This window comes from Gavia stellata, chromosome 18, assembly GCF_030936135.1.
Source record: "Gavia stellata isolate bGavSte3 chromosome 18, bGavSte3.hap2, whole genome shotgun sequence".
NCBI classification, from domain to species: Eukaryota; Metazoa; Chordata; class Aves; order Gaviiformes; family Gaviidae; genus Gavia; species Gavia stellata.
Genome location: NC_082611.1, coordinates 20,228,101 through 20,253,537, shown reverse-complemented (window position 1 = coordinate 20,253,537; position 25,437 = coordinate 20,228,101). Strand labels below are relative to the sequence as shown.

Genomic DNA, 25,437 nt, shown 5'->3' with positions numbered 1-25,437 from the left:
GTAGTCTGATTTTATTAATGCTGGGGGCAGCAGGGATCCCTGGGTTTAAGGTTGTTCATAGTACTCTGAGCACTTAGTAGGGTCAGGCACACAGTCCCATCAGGTCAGCTGCCCTGGCAAAATGAAGCAGCTAAGTGACATTTCCCTTCCTTCTGTTCCCACCGGAAAACTTGTAAAAAGGAATAAAGGACAGTTTGCCTACTAATAGAGATTGGGTTAATAATTCCAGTAAATGGGATTCCAAAAGTAATGGAAGCGGGGGAAGGTGAGAAATGCCAGCAGGCCCTGGTGTGTGTTTGTGGCTCGTGGGACAGCACCCCCAGCAAAAGGCTGTTTTGGCTCAGGGAATGTTTGTTCTGGGGTTTTACTGCTATGAATGTTGACTGTGCCACTTAAATATGGCCTAATCACGGAACAGGGCGGGGAGGCCTTAAGTTCTCCACTTTGGAAGGATGCCGCAGCCTGGAGACGTGGGTGTGTCCTCTGGTTCTACCATGAATGGGATTCTAGAGTTTCAAAGTTCCATTGTTGCTCCTTCCAGGTGAGCTGAGAGATGGCCACTGGCAAGATGCATCTGTCCATGGGGTCCTCCAAAATGGCTGGTGGATTCCAGAGCAAAGTGGTAGCACCTCGTTTTCCAAAGCTAGTCAGAGGGACAAAGGAGTCTGTAACTGTAAGTACCTGCTGTGGCTGGGCAGGCCCTGTGTTAAGGCTGGAAACTCCCCCTGTGTCCCTCCTTCGCCTTCCCTTCCTGTTGTCTAGCAGCACTGTGAAGCTGGACCCCACCTCCCCATCGCTTTGCTGCCCGGCTTCTGCCGGAGGTGGCTGTCATGGTGCAGTGGGGGATGGGGTGCATGCTGCTTCGGGGAAGGTCCAGAGTCTTGCCTGGATGCCAAGTTAAATGAATGTCCTGGGCATTGCACTGGAATAGCTGAAGCGTGAGTGTGTGCTTCGTTCCATCCTCTTTGTGTGGGCAGTAATATCTTCTGTCGCGTAGGCATACTTGCCAGTGCTGCTCTGACCGTACCTGCCCTCCAGGCAGCCGGGCATGTGGTGGGCTGCTCGAGCTCTGCCTGAAGACGTGGCTGGTCCCAGACAGAACAGGTTGCAAAACAGTAATTGTATCTCATATCCCGTGTGGAGTACAGATCCAGCCCTGCAAACAGCAGTGGAGTCAGGGCGATTCCTCCTTCCCATCCACAGACGTCCCCTTTGCTGACTGGAGCTCACTTGACTGGAGATGACCTAGTGCTCAGGCTCTGTCAAGGAGATATCTCTGTGTACTTCTGCGGAGGGGTCTGTGAGGCCAGAACCGAGAGAAAATAAGTGCTAATTAAGAAGAAATAACTAAAACTTGGACCCATTCCTCTCCACGTCAGCCTTGGCGCAACGCTGCTTTTCTGCTTTCCTCTGACTCACCCACTGTGATGTCACTGTGACATCACACACGTGTTGGTTGTGAGCATTGTGCAAGGATAGAGTTTGGGGATTTCTGATAACTCCTCGCCACTGTCTTCAAAGGTCACTGGCTCAGTGCAGCAAAACTAAAAAGAAAACAAATGCCCGAAGAGCAGAAATCCCCAAACATGTCACATCAAATCACGAAGGAGAAGCTAACGGCGGGGCAGAGCCACTTGGTTAGAGCGTGTGTGTTCGGCTCTATATCATTAATTTACTGACGTTAAATATTTCAGCAGGTAACTTAGGGGACTTCCAGGACTATCCTAGTGGCTGTGATCACAAATTATTCATCAGTGGCAGTTGAAGAAGAAAAGCCTTTCTGAAGAAAGGCATCTGTGTAACTCTTGCTGGTGTTTTGCATTTCAGCTGACTCCCTCGGCCTTCCTGAAGGAGATGTCTCTCACCACGGAGCAGAGGCTGTCCAGCACTCGGGAGATGAGGCGGCCCCGGATTATCCAGCTTCTAGACATGAGTGAAACCTCCCATCAAAAGGTAGCCTTTTCCTGCCCTTTTCCTTGCTGTTGGTGACATTTGAAGAGGGTGCGTGCTTGTGACAGGCCTGCCTCCAGCTTCTCTGAATACCTCGGTGACTAGGTCCTGTTGTCCTTTCCAACTCCCGAGTGACTAGCGATAGGACAAGAAGAAATGCCCTCAAGTTGCGCCAGGGGAGGTTTAGGTTGGTGGTTAGGAAAAATGTCTTTCCGGAGAGAGCAGTGAAGCATTGGAAGAGGCTGCCCAGGGAGGTGGTGGAGTCACCATCCCTGGAGATGTTCAAGGAACGTGTGGACGTGGCACTGCGGGACACGGTTTAGTTTGCATGGTGGGGTTGGGGTGGTGGTTGGACTTGATGATCTTAGAGGTCTTTTCCAACCTTAGTGATTCTGTGAAGTGCTGGTGGTGGTGGAGTTCCTTCTGCTGGGGGAAAAGTAAAACATTTTTCCCCGGTGAGACATTGAAGTCCTGATATGCTTAGTAGCCAATACGAATAACCTCTGCTGAACTTGGTGGGTTTTGCTGGAATTTAGCTACAAGTGCTAAAGCCCGATACTGGGGGAAGGCTGGGGCAGGACACCAGGGTGCGAGCTTGCCATTTTCCATCCTCCTGCTGAAATAGTCGCATCTTGCTTCGGTACAGTTGCTGTCAAATGCTTGGGGTCATAGGACTCCCTCAACGGTGGCAGCATTGGCCTTTGAAAGCTGAGGGCCTACGGTAATTATTCAAGATTTAAGAAAACCAATTGCATTAGTGCTTTGGGTTGGAACAACGTGTGGGACCCTTGCAGGGTGTTAGAAATTGCAGGCTGCCAGATATACAGGGGAATCACGCTGGGCAGAGGCGACATGGAGGTGCTTTATCTGGATCAACGTTTACTTTAAAGCTGCTTTTCTTACAGGATTGCTCAGTACAACACGCAGTCCAAATGGGTAGATTGCTGAGGTAGGCTGTTGAGTGGAAAATTGCCAGCCAGAGACCTGTAACGAATTGGTTAAGGATTGCCCTAGACAGCACGGGAGGTTGGGAATGCGTCAGACGAGTGCACAAATAACTGGCAGTGTGCCGCAGCCACACATGGAGACCTGCCCACGTCTTTCGAGGGGGAGCAGTGCAGCTGGAAGAGGGGAGACAAAGCAGGGAGGAATTTCCTCCAAGTAATGCCTCTGCTCTGTAAGCATTTGCTGTTTGTGTATGTTTTCAGCCATGCTTCTGCAGTGGTGTTAATTAAGAATAATAATAGAATACAATAAAGCATCCCTTTTAAAGCTCATGGCAAAAGGAGATCTCAAGTCCAGTCTTACTCAAGTTGCCCAGTAATGCTGAGAAAAGAGCTGAACCTTATCACCATCCAACGTTCACCTCACATGTCTTTTTCCTAACTACTGTTACTTTCTTGTTGGCCTTACCTCCTCTGGTACTGTTCTCTTCTTACTGATTTCTAGGCTCTATATCAAAAAATGATATCTGGGGATGTGTGGGACTTGGTCTCTCTGTCTCAGAGTAAAGATCATCCCGAAATGGTTTCCCACGGAGTCTCACGTAAATTCTTGGGTTTCGCTTTCTCTGTGAGCGCTCATGGCTCTTTCAGTAAGTGCTCTGGAGCTGTGTGACCCCGTTAGCATAGGGCTCTGCTGGAGGTAAGTGCTGCCTTGCATTTTGGAGAAGGAAACCTGGAGAAACACCTCCCAAAAGAGCTTCGTAGCTTGAGCCTGTTCAGCGTGGCCCAGAAACTTTTGCTGAGCTCAGAACACAGGTGGGTGAGCTCCTGTTTCCCTAGTGTGAGCTGGGCAGACATAGTCACCAAGAGACTGTACTTCCCGGGAGATCAATGTAGGAATCTCATTCATGAATCTTTTTCCCAGCAGCTGAACCTCTCACTGCTCTCTCTTGCATCTCCAGTTCTCCTCAGTTGACCTGGACCAGAGCTTGTTTCAGCCTTTTCCATCAGAGGTGGTGTTTCAGAGCTATGTCCCCTGCGAGGTCTATGAAGCGCCTCTGATTCTGAGGAACACCGACAAGGTAAGTGCTGGGACGTGGAGGTTTAATGCTGTGCTGGAAGAGGAGAGCAGTGTAATTCACGCGGTATACAGCATAGCAAGTTATCTGCTGCAGCGCAGCACGTCAGAATCAAATGTCTCACCACCTTTATTTTGCAAGCTGGTGGAAATCTTCCCATGCTGGAGATTCTCCCCCTGATTTTGGCCATGCATTGGTGGTATCTAGCCCAAAGGAGCTTTTCTAGTCAGCATCCTTCCTCTCGAAATCCCCGGACTGAGGGGAATGTCAGGGGCTGTACAGTTCGTATCTGCCCTCATGCTTTACCTCGAGTGCGTATCATGTCCTGGTGGCTCCTTGGTTAACCTTGGTTTCTGGCAGGGCATCTCTGCCTCTCACAACCTGTTTAGCTGCCTCTGCAGCTCACTGTCAGAGCACAGGGGTTGAGTCTTCTCCGCTTTATGTTGGAATAAGTTACAATTAGTGGTGTTAGCACTCCAGAAAGGGTGTTTTGAAACAGCAGTGGAAGTGGACTGATTTAGCAGGAGCAGTGGGAGGCCCTTAGGGGCCACTTTAGGCTCCTGGTAAGTTTAATTCAGTTCTGCCCAGGTTTTTCTAAGGCAACGTGGGTCTCTGCTTTCCCTTTGGAGAACCACAGCCGATCCACAGTAACATGCTCTTGAAGGTCTCCACCTTTACTTGAAAAAACTGTGATTGTTTTGAGATTTCCCAAGGAAGTTGAGAAGGGAAAAGTTGAAAAACGTCAGCAATTTTGTTCCACTGTAAAGAGGAGAATTGAGACCTTTTGAATTTCAGCAGGGGAGATATTTGCTGGAGTGAGGCATGTGCCAAGAGCAAGGTGGTGGGAAAAGAGAGGAGTGAGGAAAGGAGCTGAGTTAAAAAGTGCTCTGGGAGAGAACATTGTACAGGCAAGGGTTTCTCTTGACACCTAGCAGTAAGTGTGCTGGAAGCAGAGAAGGGTCAGAAAAAGAAAGGTGTAATTAAAGACAGTCTTGTGTACTGAAGAGTGAGACGTATCCATGAGAGGAGGGCGGCAGGATGGGAAGATGGAAGTGTGCACGAGAGCGGGTGAATTAACCCCCTCTCCAAATCTCCCTGTTGGGGGAAACAAACAGGTGGACAAAAAAGCACTGTCGGGGCATATGGCAGGTGGAGGAACAGCAAGAGAAGTCAAAGTATATTGTGAGATGACAGGTTTTGACAGGGACACGGTTGAAAAGAAGACCCTTTGGCAAGGGAGGATGCAGGCGTGGTCCCTCAGTTATTCCTGGAGAGTGCTGTGCCATTCCTGGTCTGGCGTTCAGCTCGGGGATATTGGAAAGATGCAGCGTGGATGCCCGTGCCCCAGGGATACCACTTGTGTGGTCCACAGTGATTCTGGGCACTCTTTGCTGTAGGTGTCCTTTCCTGATTAAAGTGTGCCTCAGTTTCTCTTTCCCTATTGCTCTGCTTCATTCCCACTAAGTCTTTTGGCTTCAGCTGCTCCGTTATCCATGTGGCACTTCAAAATGTTTGTCTTTGCCAAGTACCAGCCAACAGGCAAACAGTTAATTTGCTCTATTCCTGCTTCCTCAAGTGGAAAAGAAGATCTGCATCAACATTTCTGCCATTCCCACTAAAAAATCCTAAACTTGTACAGCTGCACCTTGGGATTTGTATGCCCTGTAAAGAGGAGGCAATGTGTGAACTGTTGATTTTTTCCCGAAATGAATTAGTTTTGAAGCTAGTAAGACCTCAACCATTGGATAGTACTGGTGTGAAAGTAAGATTGGCTCTAAGGAAAATCCTTGGCATATTTAAGTACACAAAGTTAGAGATGATAGTCCTAAGAGAGGTTATTGTATTTTACTTTCGTTGGCTTTTGATAATGTCCTAGAGAAAAGCAACATGTGCTCTGTCTCAGTTTTCTCACCAGTTTCGCAGAGTCCTCTGAATCATACTGACTTATACTGCATGGTAGCCTGGTGCTGTCTGCTCCATCAAAATCCAGCTGACAGCAAAGTGTATTCCAAATAGAGGCTCTGTAATCATTCCAATACAGAAGCGCTTTGCTACATACTTCCTGTTTGTACCTGTGTTTTGTACAAGTGCTTTTCTGCCTTCAGGCTGCTCCTCACGTCTTCTGGGTGGCTTTTGCTGAAGGTCTTAACTCATCTCCCAAGGGACTTGGTGACCCAAATGTCTGTCTGCAGTGTGAAATTGGCTCTGGGAGCTCGCTGCCCCAGGGCATTGCTGGGAGCAAAGGGTGTTTGGAGAGTTCAGGACTGCCTGGGCCGTGGGTTATGAGGCTCGGGTGGGAGGTGCAGAATGAATCTCCACTTTTGCCAAGCCTCATGTGTGTTCATTGTTTCCCAGTGAAGCTGCCTGTCAGTCAAAATCACCTGTTTTAGACTTTCTGACATGAGGTTTGGTGCTCAAGGGTTGATATCCGCGTGCTAGAAAATGCCTGTGTGCAGTCTCTGTGTTTGTGGCATCCCAGAGGGCAGCAACTTGCAGCAGGGTGCCTGCAGGGACTCCCGGGTGTGGGGAGGAATGCCCAGAGATCTGCCTTGCCTGCACTGGCAGCTGCCTGGCTACAATCAGCAGGCAGCAAGAGCCTCCGGAGAGCTGAGATTGGCTTTTAGTAATGAAACCACGCTGTGAGTCAGTGCTGGTCATGTATCTCAGGGCAGAAAATGCCTTTGAAGCCCATAATTGGTAGGCACAGCCTGGGGGGTCGTCTGGCTTGCCATTATTGTGGTAAGTTGACTGCTCTGATCTTCTGCATCAGCCTTTCCTTGTAGAGTATGATGCTTCTTCCTTGCTTCTCTACAGCCCCCTTTAAATTCTCTTAGCCATCTCCTTGTTTGTGGGGTTGTCCCTTTGTTTTCCTATGTTCCTCCTTTTGCTCCTCAGCTTGCTTTTATTCCCAGCAAGGCCACAATGTCTGTGGTCTCCTTCTCTTGTTGGTCTGCCTGCATGACTCTGTAGCATCGCAGCTTGACTGCCCTGCTCAAACCCGGTATGTTAGAAGTGAATTTCTTCCTTGCCCCAGTATAACACGTCCTGTTTTGCCTTCAGATAATACATTCCCCCTTTAGAGGTGCGATGGCATGGATGTGCGCAGGCAGAAGCAAGCAGGTTCTCTGGGTTTGTTGACTATGTGGATGACTTGATTCTGGTATCGTATCGCCATGCTGCTGGTGTCTTATCTGCTTGGCACTTCCTTCACAGCAGGGCATTGCCCTACTGCCTCTGGCCTGGAGCTATTTTGCCCCAGCCGAAGGGATTCAGGTCCACCCTTGTGTATTATGTGTATGTACCTCGAGAGCTAAAAGTGCCTTGGAAAGGTGGTTGAGGCAGGATGTCACCGGGGCATGGCTAGGTCTCTTCTCCTCGTGTTTCCACAACTGGCAAAGTCATAGTTTCATGTCTTTCCTGCAGGTTCCTCGGCTGGTGAAGGTCGTCCTGGAGAGGTCACCTTATTTCAAGTTGATCGGCCCCAACGTTGTGTACCGTAAGGTAGCACCTGGCATGCGTTCCACTTTCCGCATCCTTTTCACCCCTGAGGAGAACAAGGTGAGAGTGGAGGTGCCAAGAGGTTGGTGCCTTCAGGGGAAGCTGCACCTGCAGGGCCGGATTCAGACCAGGGCATCTGGTGTGGGTTTTGTGGAAGTGTCCTGGTTTTGGTGGGGTTGCACTGGATCTAGAACTGGGGGAAACTCTTTCCCCATGGTGAAGATTATGCTCTCACAGGCTGGAGGCTCTTATGTGTTTCAGACAGTTTTTATCCTTCAGCGCTGGCACATTTAACGTAATGTCTATTGGCTTCAGGGATAAGAGAGTCTACTGTCTGTGGTGAGGCAGCCTCTCAAGGTGTCGGTTTGTAGTATCTGTGCGTTGCTGCATAATTATGGGTTTGCTCCACTAATTATAAATACAAAGGTCTGTTTAAAAGTGACCTGTTATTTGGGGGACCCGAAGTAAGCCTGATCAGAGTGAGGACCACCACCTTTGAAAACTGCAGTCACCTTAATGTATATCACGTTGGACACACAGTAGTGACACAGCTGAGCGTTGTGTCTAAAGTAATCGCTTTTTTTGCATGCCGGTTCTAGTCCACCCCCTGCTGTGAGGTCTGCTCCAGGCTGCAGCTGGTCACATCTTGGCATTGCAGGGTGCTGCTAGGCGCTGCAGCAGGGACTCGCAGGCTGTGCTTTCCCTCCCTGTGCTTTCTTGAGCGTTCGTGAGGGAAGGTGCACGTGGAACAGTAGGAAAGTGTCAGGGAGGGGTGTTGATAAGATGTTTAGCCATCTCAATGGCAGGGGTGTAATTATTATGGAAAATCCTAGAGGCATGAGTAGATCCAGAGAGCTTTTCTCTGTCTCATTTGGCAGCCACTTCCCTGCCTGGCTCTGGACTGGAGCAAAGATGATGCTTTTTCATCCCCTGTGTTTCCAAGCCTTGCAGCCGTGCTGTTTCTGAGGATACTTGCCCGCCTGCGATCCAGCTGCGAGTTGAGGGGAGAGGGAGTGCTGTGCCATGGCAGGGAGCCAGCCTGGTGCAGAGCCACTGAGCTCTAGATGTCCTTAACTCAGCGGGAGGTTGATGTGCTGCAGATGACAGTGAGACATCTGCCTGGCAGAGCACGTATGGGACTAAAGGGGCAGGTACAGTCTGCAGGCAGACCCCTTACCCCAGAGCCTGTGGGCAGTAATACCGGTGTGGCTGTGTCTTCATGCGTGTTATTGTGGTTGCTCTGTCACCTGGCGCCTATTCCGTGCCACACATACTTTTGCTTGGAGGTTTGAACACCAGTGCCGTGGCCCTGGCAAGTCTGATTCTCAGTGCTGTGATGCGAAGGGTCAGTGCTGTTACCTGGAGGCTTGTTAATACAGAGGATTTAGTCCATGGCACGGAAGGGAGGAAGCATTGCAGGCAAACAAAGACAGGCAGGCTGACTCCTTCCGCCAGCGCCCTGCCACCCCTTAGCACTGTTTTTCGCATGACTTTGTTGGAGAGGCAAGGTTAGGGGATAGCTCTGAGCCAGCTGGTGTTTCTGCAGCAGGCCAGAGGTGCAAGATCTCTTTGGGCATAGCTGTTTTCTCATCTTCCATTTGCAGCTTAGATTCAGTTTAACACTTTGTCCTGTCCTCAAACAGTATGGGTATAGAAAACTAAAGAGGAAATGCCCTGTGGTGCCTGGCTCCCCATGGTTGTGAAATAATCCGTTCCTTTGGAGGGACTGAGAAATTATTTAACATCATTAATATTTAGGGTAAAAATTATGTTGGCCTCGGGCAGTTCTCCATGCTACCCAAGTGACTTGAGAGCTTAATGTCACTGAGGTAGGCTTTGCAAAGTACACTGGTGCCTTTAAAATGTGATTTATTAGTATAAATTAGTGTTCATCTTTGGGGTGGAAGAGGTAAGTGGGTGCCCGTGAAGGGTGGCAAAGTGCTGCTCTTCAAGTTTTGAGAGGCAGCAGAGCAACAGGTGAACATCACCACAAGTAGAAGTAGGGTGAGATAACCCCCCAAGAGCACTGATGTCCAATACTTTGTCCCTTGTCTTGCCCTTGAACTGGCGAGCATCTGGAGTAGGGAGCTCTGCCAGCGAGAGGTCCTCCGCACAGCTTCGGCGACACCCCGGCGGGTTTCTGCTGAACTGGGTTTTGTGCCCAGTGCAGGGGTTGTGCAGGGCATCGGGAGAGGGGTGCGTGCTGCTCGGTGAGGAGCACGTAGGGGTTTATACAGCTGAATCAGAATTTTGTACAAATGGAATGATTTGTCTCGTCCTTGGTGGAGCGTGAGTCAGCGAAGTACCCAAGTGCTGTAGCTCAGCTAGAAATGCATCAGTAGCACGGTCAGGAGGTGCACAGCACCTTGAAAACCCCTTAGCGAAGAGGCAGGCTCTGGGAAATGGTTCTGTAAAGCCACCATGGATTCACAGCAGCGTGAGCAGCCAGCTTCTGCCTAACACCCCTCTTTCCTTGCTTTTTCCCCCCCCGTTTGGCCTGACGCTGCATTCAACTTTGCTGCGAGGTCCCACTTTGGGGTCCTAGAGCGCGGTTGAAGGGTCAGCACGTGCTGAAGTGCTTTGAGTCAAGCTTTGTAGAGGATGCACCGTCCCAGGGTGTCCCTGGAGAAGGGGCTCAGCACACAACATGCGTGTATGTGAATGGCAAGAGGCAGCTTTCTCTCTCAAAGGTCGCGGTTGTCTCTGCGAGGCCAAATCCTTGTTGCTTTAGCCTTGTCTTCGCACACCTGGAGAAGTCCCTTCCCCATGCATTGCTGTGCAGGCAGTCCCAGTGCCCCTCACCGGCAGCAGAGCTGGGAAGGCTGCCTGTGCTTGCTTTTGGGGGGGGTTGATTCCTTGGGCTCTTATTTACATTGCTGCTGATCTGCTCCTTAGCGATGACAATGACTTGAAAATTATTTCCTTTTACTTCCCTCAAATGCCTCCAATTGTTGAAGTTTTCTTTTTTCTTTATCCCCCTGCTGATCTGAACTCCTTGCGTCCTCCTCTGTCTACCTGGCTTCTGGAAGGGAGAGATAAGTCAATATGGCATGCCCAGACTTAATAAGGCACGCAGATTTCAATTGGATTTACAATGCCTTTGTTACAGTAGTGTGGTCAAAATAACAAAAAAAAAAAGTAAATAGGATTCTTTATTTGCTAATGCAGTTTCTGAGGATCTAAACAGTCCAGGATGTGAAGTACCCAGCTAATAGGTGCTTTAAATTCACATGGGCTGCCCATAGCTTTTATTTTAGAGGGCTTAGGCTGCAAGGTTGAGTACAAAATTGCTAATTCAGAAGGACTTGCTGAAGATGAAATGCATTCCTGAAATGTGATCTTCCAGTCTGTAGGTCGTTTCCTGCAGTTCCTTTCCTGGTATTTTACCTTCCAAATATGCGAAGGAAAAGCCCTTCTGCAATATCCAGTGTGAATATTTCAGATACCCAGAATAAAAGGTCCTTCTTTATTCTTTTTCCACCTTGGATGTGACAGCGTCTGTTACTGCAACCTTAAACCCCAGCCGAGCAGGCGGTTGGTAGGCGCTGGGTGTTAGCTGTTGTGCTGAAGCTGTAGCTCTGTGTCTGTGCCTCGTCTGGCTGCTGTAGGTCCCTTCCAGGCTTGGAGAGGATGGGTATGGGAGCAGGAAATTCCAAGTGCAGAGGAACGCGAATCCGGTCTGGTTGAGGGGGTTTGCTGCTGTGTGCAAATCCTAAATTGTCTGCTTGCTGCTTCAACAATTATAAAAATACCAAAGGAGATAAAAGCACTGAGGGGAAAAAAGATCAGGAGAGCAAGTGAGTGATAAGAGGCAGAGCTTTTATCAACTGGTCACTAAGAGCTGCTGGAGGTAATGGCTCCTGGCCCTACTAAACAGTTTTACCACTGCTTTCAGCGGGGGGCAAGGTGATACTTCCAGCCCAGCTATGCCACACTGTAGATCTGGAGATCGATCTGCTCAACCCTCCAGCAGCATGATTTTGGTGATTTGATTCACCTCCCTACTGCTAAATGCCAGACAGCTTAGGGGGGGCTGTCTGGCTCTTTTCTGAGCAAGCCAATGACTGGGAATAGCAGAGCTGAGTTTGCTCTGGTCGGGATGTCTGACCTGCCTCAGGGAGGCGTGCTAGCAAGGCAGCAAGTGGCTTATTCTGGAGACTGTACAAAAGGGAGGTGATGAAGACATCAGTCATGCAGCGGAGAGGAAGCAAAGCTGTTTGCTGCCTCCCCTGAGGCTAGGAGGAGATGTAAAGGGAAACTGAGATTAGACACAGGAAGAGCTCTCTTTAAACCTAGGGCAGAGCTGGAACAGGCTGCTGAGGGCAGGGGTGGAGTTGTTAGTGCTTTCAAGTACTTGTCAAACATCTCTTGAGTAGTGTGGGTACAGAGCTGAGCCAGTTCTGGGGTGGGGAGATGGATCAGATAACCTTTTAAGGGTGTGTGTCCCCAGCTTTGTCTCTATAATGCTATGGGAAGGGGTGGGAAATACACCTGTACCCTACACTCAGCTGATAGAAAAAAAGTATTGTGTCCAGCTTGTTAAGTATTTCACCAGACTGACTCTTGATTGTGCATGTGGCGAAGTCCTTCTGAAAATGTACCTGAGCATCCCCTGCCAAGCTTCAAGCAGGTCACTGCATTGCTGGGATTGGAGCTGGCCCTGTGGCACAAGTGGGTTCTTAGTGGTGCCTTTAATAGTCTGCAGTGGCGATCAAGGCAGGTTCTTGTTACTGCTGTAATCCCGTACATGACATGACTCTATTTTGGTGCCTCAGAATCCAAGTGTCAGATGATTTTGTCTGGTTCTGCCAGCTTGCTGGGAAAGCAGGTGACTCAAGGGGGTTGTTCCTTCTTTGCGAGTTAGCAGCCCTGTTCAAGTCGTGCTACTGGACTGAAAGGTCATTAAGGCAAAAAGGACTATTACATTATTGAATGCCTCTGTTAGAGTCCTAGAAAACAGCAGCTTTCCTTCTGCCGTGGGGATGGTACTAAACGCACTGTGCTGAGATTGCTTCTTTCCCTGCAGGATTACTTCCACCAGGTCACCTGCATCACGGAAAGGGAAAAGTTCGTTGTGCCGATCCGAGCTATAGGTGCCCGAGCCATCCTGGACTTCCCTGACCAGCTGAACTTCGGTGTCTGTCCAGTCAAATACAGCACCCAGAAAACACTGCTGGTTCGCAACATCGGGAACCGGGAGGCCCGCTACCGCATGAGCACTCAGAGGTAAAGGAACTCAACATCTTGTGCAAAACACTGTTGCGTGATAATATAGCTGGTAAACAGTAACAAAAAGGAATGAGAGCTTCTGAGCTGCTGTATTGCAGCCGTAGCTGGAAACAGGCAGGACATGTGGGTCTGGCAGTTGCTTACGGTGTCTTAAGCATGATACAACCTTTGATAAAACTCTGCAAGCTGCAGCAAAGTTTTACACTGCAGTGGTGTCTCCAGCACAGCATCTCACTAGACGAATTCTGTTAGCTTGAAAGAACAAATAAAGGAAGGCAACCTGACCGCCCTTGGGCTGTATGGGATAGTGTGTGGCAGATGACAGGTCTAGGGAGCTCGGTTATGTAGACCAAACGCAGTGTTAGGAAATGGCTGGCTATGAGCTGGTGGAAGAGACATTTAAGAGTCGATCAGCAGCTATGTCTATGTTAGCAAGTCATTCTGAGCAATTGGAGATGAGTAGATGAAAGCTGAGGGTACTGAGGCCCTGAGAGTACCACCGTGTGGTCCAGGAACTTTGTTTTCCAGTAGGTTTCGTCTGGTCCTTGGGACCAAAATATTCTTAAGTAGAATGAGCTCTTAGGTGGAGATGAGTAGACACTGGCTTCAAGATTGCACTACAGCCCCAAAGCAGAATGCTACTGAGGGCACAGGCAAAAGCTGCGGCAAAAATCTGGTGCATGGATTGGGAGCGTTTTCTCCTGGAGCTTTATCTCCCCTAGGTTTCCTGGAGAGTGCTAGAATGTTAGTAGCTAGCTTGCAACCTGCTGATGGTAAATACCTTCTGAAATGGTTGCATACCACTGTCAGCCAGATACACCCGTTCTCTGGGAGGCCACAAGCACAGGGTATTCCGGTGGTCCCCTGATCAAATGCCTGATGTGAATTGTGTTGCGGACAGCCTGTGCTGTTCCTTTTGGTCTCAGAAAGCAGTCACTGGTTTTCCAGCTGGCTGAATTGGAGAGGGTAATGAGTTTTTTGACACCGCATCTGCAAGGAAAGCAGTTCAGTTGGCTGGTAATGAGTTGAGAGTTGCTTGGTCCCAGAGGTCTCGGTGTAGGAGCTGAGGTCAAGAATGCAGCGAAGACCCGCTGTCTGACTTGGTGCACCTGCATTGCCTCAATTTCTTCCCCAGGAAAACAGGGCTCGAAAGAAGACTTCTTACTTTTGTCCTGTGAAACGTGAGGGTCCAAGAGGAGCTTCCACCACAGCCTGGCAAAGCCATTTAAGCAGGCTTCGAGGATGCTCTTTAAGCAGGCTGCTGCTTTTCACCATGGAGAATGCATAGGCAGGAACTTGCAAATCAGTGTACAGTTTTCCTCTGGGATTTCCAGATCTGGTTGTCACAACTAAAATAAATCCCCAGTAAAGTCTAGCGTCTTTTTGCAGTGTACTTGCCAACTATTCTATTGCGTGATGCAGCGTATGTTGAATCCTGCTTGATAGAGATTTTAAGACTTTTCTGAACTTCAGCAATTAGGTATTTCAGTCCTGATTTGCAGTAAAGCAATGGGAAGCGTTACGAAAATTTTACTTCAAACCACACCAAAAAGTAGAATCCTGAATAACCGGATTGCATGTTTACAGAGCTCAAAAGCTAATATAATTTCCCTTGTTAGCTGAGGGCAGCAGTCATCTCTTCCATTTCATTATGAACTTTTGACAGCCAGTTTGAAATTTCAAACAGATGATTTAAATCTTTGAATATAATCAGCATTTTATTCTAATTAAGTCGGTCCTACTTTTATTCGGATTTCTTTTTAAATACTCTGAAGTTCCTGTGTTTCTGCTCTCTGTTTTTTATTTTTGCTTTAAGTGTTCAGCAAAATGTCATAATGAATTCTTCATTGGGAATTTTCTTAAAGGTTGAGTTCCTCTAATGCCTGTCTGTCTACCGTCTGCCTACACAGACATGCACAGATGTATAGGAAATATAATGAGAAATTTGAGGAGTATGTGAAATGGGATTGGGCTGATTTAGAAGCTAAAATCGTAGAGTACCTTTGGAAGGGACCGCTGGAGATCATCTGAGCAAGCACCCTGCTCAAAGCAAGAGCAGTGTCAGTTTGATCAAGTTTGCAAGCAACACAGCTTGCTACTCCGGACCTTTTTGTGTTTTGTGTTGAGCTTTGAATGTCTTCAAGGTTCCCTCGCTTCTCTGGGTCTCTGTTCTAGTGTTTGACCACCCTCATGATGACAATTTTTTTTTCTTAATATCTGCTCCGATTTCCCATTACTGCAACTTATGCTCATTTTCCCTTATTCTACACTGTACATCTCCAAGAAGAGCCTGGCTCCCTCTTCTTTACACCTTCCCTTTACGTGGTTGTGAACAGCACTAAGATCACGCTTCATCTTTCCTTCTCAGGACTGTACAAACCCATTTATCTCAGCCTGTCCTGTGCTCCAGCCCCTAAGGTCCTCTTCTGTAGAAATGTTTTCTGTGCCATCAGTGCTCAGCCTGTACTGCTGGAGGTTATTCCATCCCAAATCCAGGATTTTGCCTTTTTCCATCCCTGAACTGCATGAAGTTCACATCGGCCTGTTTCTCCAGCCTGTTGTGGTTCCTCAGAGCAGCCCAGCCCTCCAGTGTGTCGACCACTCCCCAAAGCGTGGTATCCTCCAGCACATTTGGAGTGTTCCCTGCTGTTGACCAGGTCAGGATGTCCCCTTGCAGCCCAAGACCAGAACAACCGTGTTCTCTCTCTGCGATGAGGCTGTGGTGTGCCAGGAGTGGTCATTGCAGCCAGTGCTGGCGACTGTACCGTGTGACATGTCGTCACTGCATTGCACCAACTCTTTTCTTGCTGTCTGAGTGCCTCTGGACCCTCTACCGTGGCTGTAAACTTTCCCATTATTGACTGAGTCTCTTGATAGCAGTGATCAATGGTTGATTCCTTGCCGCTTGTGCTATGAGAAGTTGCTCAGATACCTACCACTGAGCTCCCAGGTGAGCCCTGGGGTTCTAGCAACCCCAGCAGACAAGAATTGGCCTCCCAGGTGGCGTGACAAGCTGGCTTGAGAATCAGACTGATACACCGCTCCACAGGCTAGTAGATTATTAGCTGGCAATTGTCTTTGAACAAATATATTTACAGAGGCTTTCACAAGAGAGGCCATTTTCCTACTAACGTTAGGGGATTAATTTCCCTGTTGTAGAGGCTATGACAAAGGCTGCATCATTATTAACAACAGAGGTAGTGAAGGTTTAATGTCACTAATTCTTTTGAATGACTTTCCTAATAACTTGGTGATTAATTATTACCACAGAACACTTAAAACTGTGCTTTGGAAATGAACGAGTTATGTTCCCTGTCCTGGAGAGCTTATAGTGTAAATGAAATGCATAATCAAGAGTTAGGGAAAGGAGTGCCAGCCTTCCAGGCTGAATTTCAGAACTGTTTTGGTCTTTCTTATTTAGTGGAGAATTTAAGCAGCTTAAGTTGAATGTATGCTTGACTTCTGCTGAGTAAGGATGCGGTGTTGTGTTAAAGGCACTCTTAATATCCCATAATAGCTTTGGTGTGTGTTGATACGTACAAGCACATGCATGCATACGAGAGAGGGAGGAGGATTAGTGGAGTAGAAGGGAATGAGAGATCTGTGTAAGTTTCTAGACCCATCAGCTGCCCTCTGTCCTTTCCTCTCTCTCTGCACAATTGAAGCTTCTGTCTTAGTTGCCCCAACTTTTGTTTTCTGGCCTGAGCAAAGTCAGGGTCTTGCCCATTCGCAAGCCAGCTGCAGATGCCACCCTTTCCTAGTCCCTTACACTGGTCATATTGCTTCCTTTGGCCTCCTTTCTCTGGATTCCCTTCTCTATAGCATCAAGCGTTACCTATCTGCTTTCACCTTCGGTGCATTTTTCAGCCCATCTCCCATCCTAACCTTTCCTCTGTCAGTATGGACAGCTCGACTCTTACATCTGGTCAGTTCATGATGTTCCCTGCCTGTTATTCATTTATCTAAGGACTTTGTTTTCTGTTGTGCATTTCCCTCCAAGGAAGACCTCTTAAGTGAATCCGTGGGGCCAATACAGCATCCTTCTGCTGCTCCTTGTTCAGAGCTCTCCCTTGCCATGGTGTCTACCAGAAAACATGGCCACATTTTAACCACTTTTTGAAAAAGGAAAAAAAAAAACCACTAAAAGCACTCATCATGCAGTCTGGCTTTGTGCCTGTCCTCTCTCTGCACGTCCATACCCAGCTCTTAACTGCATAGCTTGGTAATAATAATAATAATAGTATAACTACAGAAAGTCTCTTCCTGTCGTTCTCATTGTTAAGGCAGGATAATGAGTTTCTTCTCCATGACATTCAGGGAGATAAATGTCATTCCAGTACATTTGAGTTGAAAATGGTGTCTAGAAGATCTCAGGGCAGCACTGCCTTTTTCTGACGTTACAGACACTGTACTATGCCATGCTATAGGTCTAGAGAGGATCAGTCTGAGATAAGATCCATTTAGGAATGTCCCCACCAAGCTCTGAAAGCCCAGGTAATTATCACAAATCACACAGAATCATTAAGGTTGGAAAAGACCTGTAAGATCATCAAGTCCAACCATCAACCCAACCCCCCCATGCCCACTAAACTAAACCCGCAGTGCCACGTCCACACGTTCCTTGAACACCTCCAGGGATGGTGACTCCACCACCTCCCTGGGCAGCCTGTTCCAATGTTTCACCACTCTCTCAGGAAAGACATGGTTCCTAATATCCAGCCTAAACCTCCCCTGGTGCAACTTGAGGCCATTTCCTCTTGTCCTGTCACTTGTCACTTGGGAGAAGGGACCAACACCCACCTCCCCACAACCCCCTTTCAGGTAGTTGTAGAGAGCGATGAGGTCTCCCCTCAGCCTCCTCTTCTCCAGACTGAACAACCCCAGCTCCCTCAGCCGTTCCTCATCAGACTTGTGCTCCAGACCCCTCACCAGCTCCGTCACCCTTCTCTGGACACGCTCCAGCACCTCCAGGTCCTTCTTGGAGTGAGGGGCCCAAAACTGAACACAGCATTCGAGGTGTGGCCTCAGCAGTGCTGAGTACAGGGGCACGATTATCCTACGAGGCACAGTGCTTGGAGCCCCCTTGCATCCCTCCCTGTAGTACCCACAGACTACATGGAGGCATGGGATTGAAAAGTTACAATAAGACGGACAAAGACCATCCAAGAATATGAAAATAGAGCCTAGGTGCAGTGAAAGAGGGAAAGATAGAGCTGTGGGATGCTGACTCTACACAGGCTTTTTCAGCACAGGGATGGAGTCTTGGATGCTTTGACCTAACCGACTGGGTTTACTGGAATAGTGACACTGCTTGACTTTGGCTGCTATACTATTACTAAAAGTAATGTATACTGAGATTAAATGATCTTTGGGTTTTTCCTGCAGTAGATCTTAGTGGACAGATGAGGCAATTCAATCACCAGTAGATTTTACTGCCTTCCATGGGGTTGGAGGTAGCTTTGGGTGAAATGGATTCTCCCAAACTCAGATAATTTTATAATGCAAGTTAAGGGGTCAGTAGACCAAAGGAAGTTTGGTCGTAGAAGGTAAACATAGGATGGGACTTGAGGAAAGGATATTGCAGCCTCCCTGCACACTGTATTTGCTAACTGCGTGGTTGCAGGAGAAAAGGTGGCATGGTGGCTTGAGAGCCTGAATTGCCAGCTTTGTTCACTCGTCAGTTGTGTTTCTAAATAACGTCAGGAGTATTTGGCCCTTGGTATCCTCACGGGCCATAACTTTGCCCAGCTCTGTAAAGAAGGGGGGCTGCTGCTTGGAGAAAGTAAGCAAGATGTAAATGCTAAAGTACATCATTATGAAATTGCTTACCAATCTAGCGTTGATCTCTTTCTAAAGGACAGTAATAGGCAAGATCTCAGCAGGTGCTGGTGGGAAGGTCTCTCCTAAATTGCTGTGGCTAGATGAGTTTATACAAGCTGGGGATTGCAAGGTACCGTTGGGAGATCTGGACCTGTGAAAGTTTAGATGTCATACAACAATGCAGACGTCCAAGTGGACGTAGTTAAGAAGCAAGTTGGAAGAAAACAAGCTATTAAAAAAACCTGCAAGCCTTGTCATTCCTGTTTTTTGGGAGCGGTAGTGATTCATTAAAAGGGTAGATCGAACGGGACCGGAATTATCTTAAAGAGCAGCTCACAGTGAATGGATAAAAGGCCAAAGTTTACCTTGCCAGCTTCATCTCTTGGCAGTGGTCTTCATTTGGCTTTTACAATGCGTCAGGGATGTCTCCGTAGCATCTCTTCTTATCTGTAGGCTGCAGGGAACAGCTTAGTGATGTTGACTGCAATTCGGAGGAGTTAAGTTGAACCATGGAGCTTGCATCTTTGGGTCTTGGAGAACCTGGTCTATGTGAGGGATAATGAGCTCTTGCTACAGCAGTAACAGAGTTGTCTTGTGGGTACAGCATGGGATGGGGTGTAGGAGATGCAGTGTCTGATTTGTGCTCGGTTTCTCAGTCCTGAGAACAGAGTCCTGAACTTGGCTAGATCCTCTTCTGAGAATTTGAAAATAGGAGATACTTCTTTCTCAGGGGTCCCCTGAAGTCACCCGCAGGAGTGTTATTCCCATCCCAGCCATGTGAGGGCAGGAGTACCTAGACATGGGGAAGGAGTAGGAAGATGATGGGATGGGAGGCAGTGCTGAAGTGTTGCCAGGAGTCCCCTTCCTTAGCTAGCAGCTTTTCTGGCAACGCTTCTGGCCAAAAAAGAAGGGGGGGAAAAAAAATCCGTGCCTTTCCCACAGCAGGCCATGATCCCACCCAAGCGCCAGCAGAGACCTGCAGCAGTCCTGGCGTAACCACCAGTGGAGGTGCAGCACCATGTAGAGCAATCCGGTTCTGAGGCTGGTGGTGCCTTGTCTTTCCTCCTCCTCCTCTCTCTCAGAAGTCTCAAGTCCAGCACGTAAACGTTGCAGGCCCAATGCTTCTCCATTAGTCAGCGGTAATGTTCTCACTAGTTGTAATGGGAAGAGGTCAGGCCCCTAATCACAGTAATATCTCCTTAACGAGCAGAAACTCCAGCAATTTCATCACTGTCACTACTTAGGTGAACAAAGTTCAGCTTGCACACGGCTCCGGTTGTTCTCATTATTTTTGTGTGCGCATTGCGTTCTCTGATCACGGTAAAACTCTCCAGAACATGTTTTTACGGTGACAAATTGACCACCAGCAAAGCACTAAAACCCAGTAACTTTTGTTTTCTAAGTGGGGCTGCACAAGAGCCATGAAGCGCAGCTGCCGTTGTGCAGAAGCATGTTTCATCTGACTTAGCCCTAAGCATTAAAGCACTGAGTTTTGTGTCTGTCAGCCAAGAGCTGTTTACCTGGTGACAAATCATAATAGCTCATATTAAATCCAAAGTAGGCCAACGCATTTTCATAATTATTTCCAACACATTGCACAGACTTTGTCTGGTGGGCCAGGCAAACAGTTACCGAGCTTGGATTACAACCCAGAGTCCCAGATTGCGTTGCTTGTGAACAGAGAGAAAACCTCCCGTTAAACTCGCCTTGATATGCTCCTGTTAATGGCGCTTCATTTAGCTCAAGATTTAATTGTTCAGGCTGTAAATGGGATACTCCTTTTGTGTCTTGTTTCCATGCCATGGGATCGCTCCGATCTGCATTTGCACTCAGATTTTTCTGATGGTTCCTTTTTTTGGAGCAGCTTTCATTGAAATGCTGATAAAACGTGCCCTTTCTTAGGCTAAACCAGAATGTTTCCAAGGTAAAAAGAAAAAAATGAATTCTGCAAATTAAACCATAATTAGTCTCTGGTCTTCAAAAAAGACTTTTGTTCTCTGTCTGATTTCTAGGCTGTAATCTCATTGGAACAGGTATTGCATCTCTTGAGGTGAGGTTTCTGGGTGGCAGGAAAAGACAGATTCCTGAGGAAATCAGCATCAGGTTGTGCATGCGAATAGCTGTTACCATTTCTGTGCTCTTCACAAGCCGTTCTCTGATTGTATTGCTAGCAGTGGGACTCCTGAGGCTGCAGAGAATTGGACGCAGAGCATGGGGGAGATGAGGTCATTTTATGCCATGGGATCTTCTGAGGGCTGGATCTCTGCAGAAGCGGGAGTCAGTCGCTCTGTTTCTGATCCTGTATGTTGTGTTTGTCTTCTGCTGGCTGTGGTTTGTTTGCTCCTTGCTTGTGCAAGTGAGCTGAAGGGAACTAGACTGCCAAAGGAATACAGTCCCCAAATCTCCCGCAATAGTCCTGATAGCTCTCTTTGCCTTGCAGCCCTTTCTCTGTCGATCCCTCCGTCGGGACTCTTGGGATTGGTGACGCCATGCAAGTGACAGTGGAGTTTCACCCACTGAAGACCGGGCACCATTCCAGGTCCTTGGTAGTTCACTACGACACAGGTAAGTGCTGGGCGCTGCGTGGTGCACGCTCTCTGCGTCCTTCAAAGCAGAGCCCTTTCTAAGCAGAATAATGTTAAGTTTGCTTTGTGGGCAACTTCTAAAAGCTTTTCTTCCAAAAGCTCTGCATGTTTCAGTGCTTAGAAGTGAACAGATAAGGGGCAGAGGCTGAGCCTGTCCTTGTTCTGTGTGTCCTGTGCTCTGGTCCCTCCCTGGGGGACCCTGGTGTCAGCATGGTGTTCTGCACCCAGCACCTTCTCGTGACAGTCTTCCACCATCATTCCCCGTTGTCCCAGCCACCTCAATTCCCTGTCCAGGTGTACCTGCCCTGCCCCAGCTTTACCTCGGATAAAAGTGAAGAATAGTTGGTGTTGAGGGGGTTGTTAAAGTAGATGCCCCTCAAATGGGAATGAGATTTTGGAATGCTGTTTTTCTGGGAGTTGCTGAGCGGAGGAAGGAGAAACCTTGACTCACCATTGCAGCCTGCGTATGTATGCGTGAGGTTTTATTCCTAGACAATGCTATGTTTGAAGCGTAACACAGGGAACACACGTTTCTGTTAGAGTCTCTGCAGTGCCTGCTGTCTCTTACACACCTCTGTGCCATGTACTGCTTCTCCATCGTCTTGCCACAGATCTTTTCTTCCGTATTGCCCTCTACCCATCTACAGCCCGTGCTTCCCAACATCAGGACTAAAGTAGCCAGACTTGAGGGCTCTTGGGATTTGGCAGGAAGTGCTCACTGCCTCCCGAGATAGGTGTAAAATGTATGCTAGGGTACGAGGAGCCAAGATCAGGCCACAGAAATACCGTCAGCTTTATAAGTCGCTTTAGGAGTGAGTGGGGAAAACTCAAGAAGAAGGTGCGACATGTTGAAGTGCTTCTGTCGGCCTTGGTTCAGGAGAGGTATCTTGTGATGCTGAAGGAGACGCTTTCTCTGTTGCATGAATGATTTTGGTGTGCGTTTTCTCTTGCTGGAAAGAGAGGTTTGTTTTGTCCCTATTCCTGACTGTTGGTCCTGGGAAGCATGATGTCCTCATCCAGGTGATACTGTGATGCTTTAGGCCAGCAGTGAACATCTTAGTTGTTTCGAGTTTGTAGAAGTTATAAAAAGGCTCCTTTATCTTCCAGATGCTCTTTGTGGCTTTGAGTTATCACAGCTTTGTTCAATATTTGTCAGTTAGTGACGTATTCCCAGAGAATGGTTTATGCTCACTCTGGGAAGCTCATGGGTTTGGGTAAGACTTTCTTGAAAGAGCTACTGAAAGAAGCACAAAAAGTGCCTCATTTGTATGCATATAGAGAATTTATAGGATAAAATTCAGAGAGCTAGATCTTTCTCTGGGGTAAGTCAGTAGTAACGCTAGAGGTTAGGGCTGTAGGGTTTCTACTTTGTGACTGAGAAGACTGAGTGAATAATTAGGGCCAGGATCTTCATGGCTTGCTTTGAAAACCTGAGTCTGGTTCTTACTGAAACACCTGGTTCCTTCGTGGTTAATCTTTGCCGAAGCAATTTGCATGGCTAGACCATGGAGATCAAACTATCTGCTGGCTCTGAGATGGGCGACCTCGCAGGAACACGTGCAGCTACCTGGGAGATAAACCTAGGATTTCCTTCCCGCCTGTCAGTACAACAGTGCAGTTATTTTTAAATAAACCACGGAATAAGGAGGAGAGCAAGGGAATAATGAAGGGATTATCTCTCTAGCGTTGAAGCATACAAGTAAGTAAAAGGCTGCTGTGATTAATTGCTAAAATGAAACCCAAACATTTAATCAATCCGTCTTAAAAGCTGCTTATTGCAGGTGTAGTGCAGAGCACCAGACAATGTTACCCAACCTCGCGTGGCAAGCCCTGGCTAATTTGTCCTGCACTAAGTCAGACTCTGTGTGACTCGCGTACAAAAAGCAGCTGTGTTGCTCTATCAGAGCCACCAACCGACTGTTTATTACGAAACAGAAGTGCTAAGAGCATCACAGCGGTTTAGGATGTTGGGAGGCATTTTCCTTGCTTTGCTGCGTATGGGTATTGACTTGCTCAGCTCACAAGTGGCAGTAGTTCTCAATAAATCATGCTGTTGTGAGTGTGACTTAGGCAGGATCAGGTGCGTGTTGCCTTGATTTAATTTTTGCTGAAGTTGGGTCAAATCTGTCGCTAGCATTGCTTAAGCAAATGTGGAGCTCTTCAATGTCAGTAAGTCACAATTTTCCCTTTGCCTATTACTTGGTTGATTTAAATTGTGCATCCTTTAGACTGCCCTGGCTAGGAATGTAGGTACTGTCCCCTCGATGGACAGTACGTATATTGATAGTCCTGTTGCTACAAACTTTACAGATGAGTGTGAAGGAAGTGTCTTTGCTGCTAAAAGCATAATGATTTCCAATGAAAAATTGATCTTCGGTGCTTTACATGTCCAAACTCCTCTATATTGCCCCATGCACGTGTGTGTGGGTGTGAAAAATCCCTGCCCATCCTGAAATGAAGGTGACTTGGGATGTTCTGGGCTCCTCCTCATAAATCATAGAATGGTTTGGATTGGAAGGGACCTCCAAGATCATCTAGTGGTCCTCTCTATTCATCATCTTCATGATGGTATCAGAAGGGGTTTCTGAAGCCTGCATGCCAAGCAGATGTACAGGTTTGGAAAGTGTTCTGCCCTCAGGACGGCTTGAAGGTTGGTTGGTGGCTTGGCCCTTCCCAGGTGACACTTAGGCCACCCCATGTGGTTGTGGGAAAATAAGTTTATGGAGTTAAGTCTCTAGTTTCAACCAAGTCATTATTCATAAAGCTTAGGTATTCTTGTAGCTTTCAAGCAGTTCTCAAGTGAGCTACCCAAGCTGTTTGCCCTGCGTGCTGCTGTGTTTGTACATGAAACCCAGTCTGCTGCAATCAGAGCGTTCATTGCAACCTGACGGCATAGCACAAGCTTGGGGCGGGAGGGTGAGCTTTGCTCAGGGACGTGTGGTTAAGGAGATGCGTGACAGCTTCCCAGAGCTGTGCCGGAGCTGCAAACAAACTCACCAGTCCCATAGCACCCAGAAACAAGAACGTCTATGGCAATCCTCCACGCAAGTAAAGGAGGCTGCCAGAGACAGGAGGTGCTGGAGAGATGGTGGGAATTGTGGAAGGAGAATCACTTCTCTGCTCAGAGCTCCCTAAATCCTGACTCACATTAGACTCCTGTCTCCAAGAAGTACCTACTCTGGTATGATGGGTGGCCTTCAAGGTGTAAGACCAGATTCTGTGCTTGTAGGTGGGTGCCTGCAGTGCCCCCGGCACCCTGTGGCAAGGTGCTACAACGTGCTTCTAGTCTAGGAGATCTGTTGTGCGGTGCTGAAAGTCCTCTGTACAGGTTTTTTTCCCCATCAGTGACTGCATCCCTTGGGATGCCTTTGTCAGCACAGGAAACGTCAGTAATTAGCAAAGCCTCACTGAGCTTGTGCGTGGCTGACAGACACTATATATTGAGATGCCTTTATTGCTGTCAGTAATAAGTGTAATTCTGCAGAGCATTTTCCTTCGGTGGCTCTGTGAGACTGTAACACAGAAGCAAAAGCCTGGGGTCAGGATCTCGTCCTCTTCGAGGGGGAGAGATCAGAGCCAGTACTCGTATGTGAATTTTAGGAGAGACGGCACATGCGAGAAGAGCCAGCCCTCAGGCAGGAGTGTCTACTCCATTACTGTCCTGTCTGCCCTTGGTGTAGAGCCCCAGAAAGCAGCTTCCCCAGAAGAAAAGGGCACCTGTGGCTCAGGAATAGTTCTCAGTGGTTTTAGTCCTGCTGGAAGCCTCCAGCCTCGTGCTAAAAGCCTGCTGAGGAACCATCTGGGTATTTGGCAGATTAATACCCTGTTTTCCCTCCACTTCCTACAGAACTTACGGGAGGGCTTGACAGTTCCTGAGCAGGAGGTCTCCTAAAGCAAATATCAGCTTGTTTGATGTGGATGCCAGACCCAGGCTCAGAGCATCCTTTGTGGCTCTGCACACCCAGGGCAAGGAAGGGAGAGCTCAGCCTCAGCTCCTTGATTAATTACTTCAAGAGCAGGTAGAAGATGCGGGCAGCGTCTGCCTCTGGCTCCGTAGTTGTCAATCAGATGGAGTTTTCCTGCACTGGGTTAGTTACTGTCCCTGTAGGAAGCGGATGAAGCAATGCCTTCCTTCCTGAGCCCTGGGGAAGCAAAACTTGCCCTCTACCAAATTCAGGTTATTCCTGTATGGGAGAAGAGAGAGCAGCTAAATATTTGTCCAGTGCTGGACACAATGTGGAGCTGAGCTTGCCCAGCCCTGGGTCAGGGAAGGGTCTGTCTGCCTTGTTCCCCTGCTTCTGGGCTTTGCTGGCTGGCCCTGGAAGTATGGGG

General features: G+C 48.1%; 1 protein-coding gene across 1 annotated transcript in view; it reads left to right on the top strand.

Annotated features, from left to right (window-relative positions):
* Positions 1-553: 553 nt before the first annotated feature.
* Positions 554-25,437, top strand: part of LOC132318653 (hydrocephalus-inducing protein homolog) — a 147,800-nt gene continuing 122,916 nt past the window's right edge. The window contains exons 1-6 of the mRNA XM_059826626.1: positions 554-673; positions 1,828-1,953; positions 3,857-3,976; positions 7,397-7,531; positions 12,498-12,697; positions 20,961-21,085. Of these exons, the coding sequence (XP_059682609.1) occupies positions 554-673; positions 1,828-1,953; positions 3,857-3,976; positions 7,397-7,531; positions 12,498-12,697; positions 20,961-21,085 (826 nt within the window). The remainder of the gene's footprint in view (positions 674-1,827; positions 1,954-3,856; positions 3,977-7,396; positions 7,532-12,497; positions 12,698-20,960; positions 21,086-25,437) is intronic.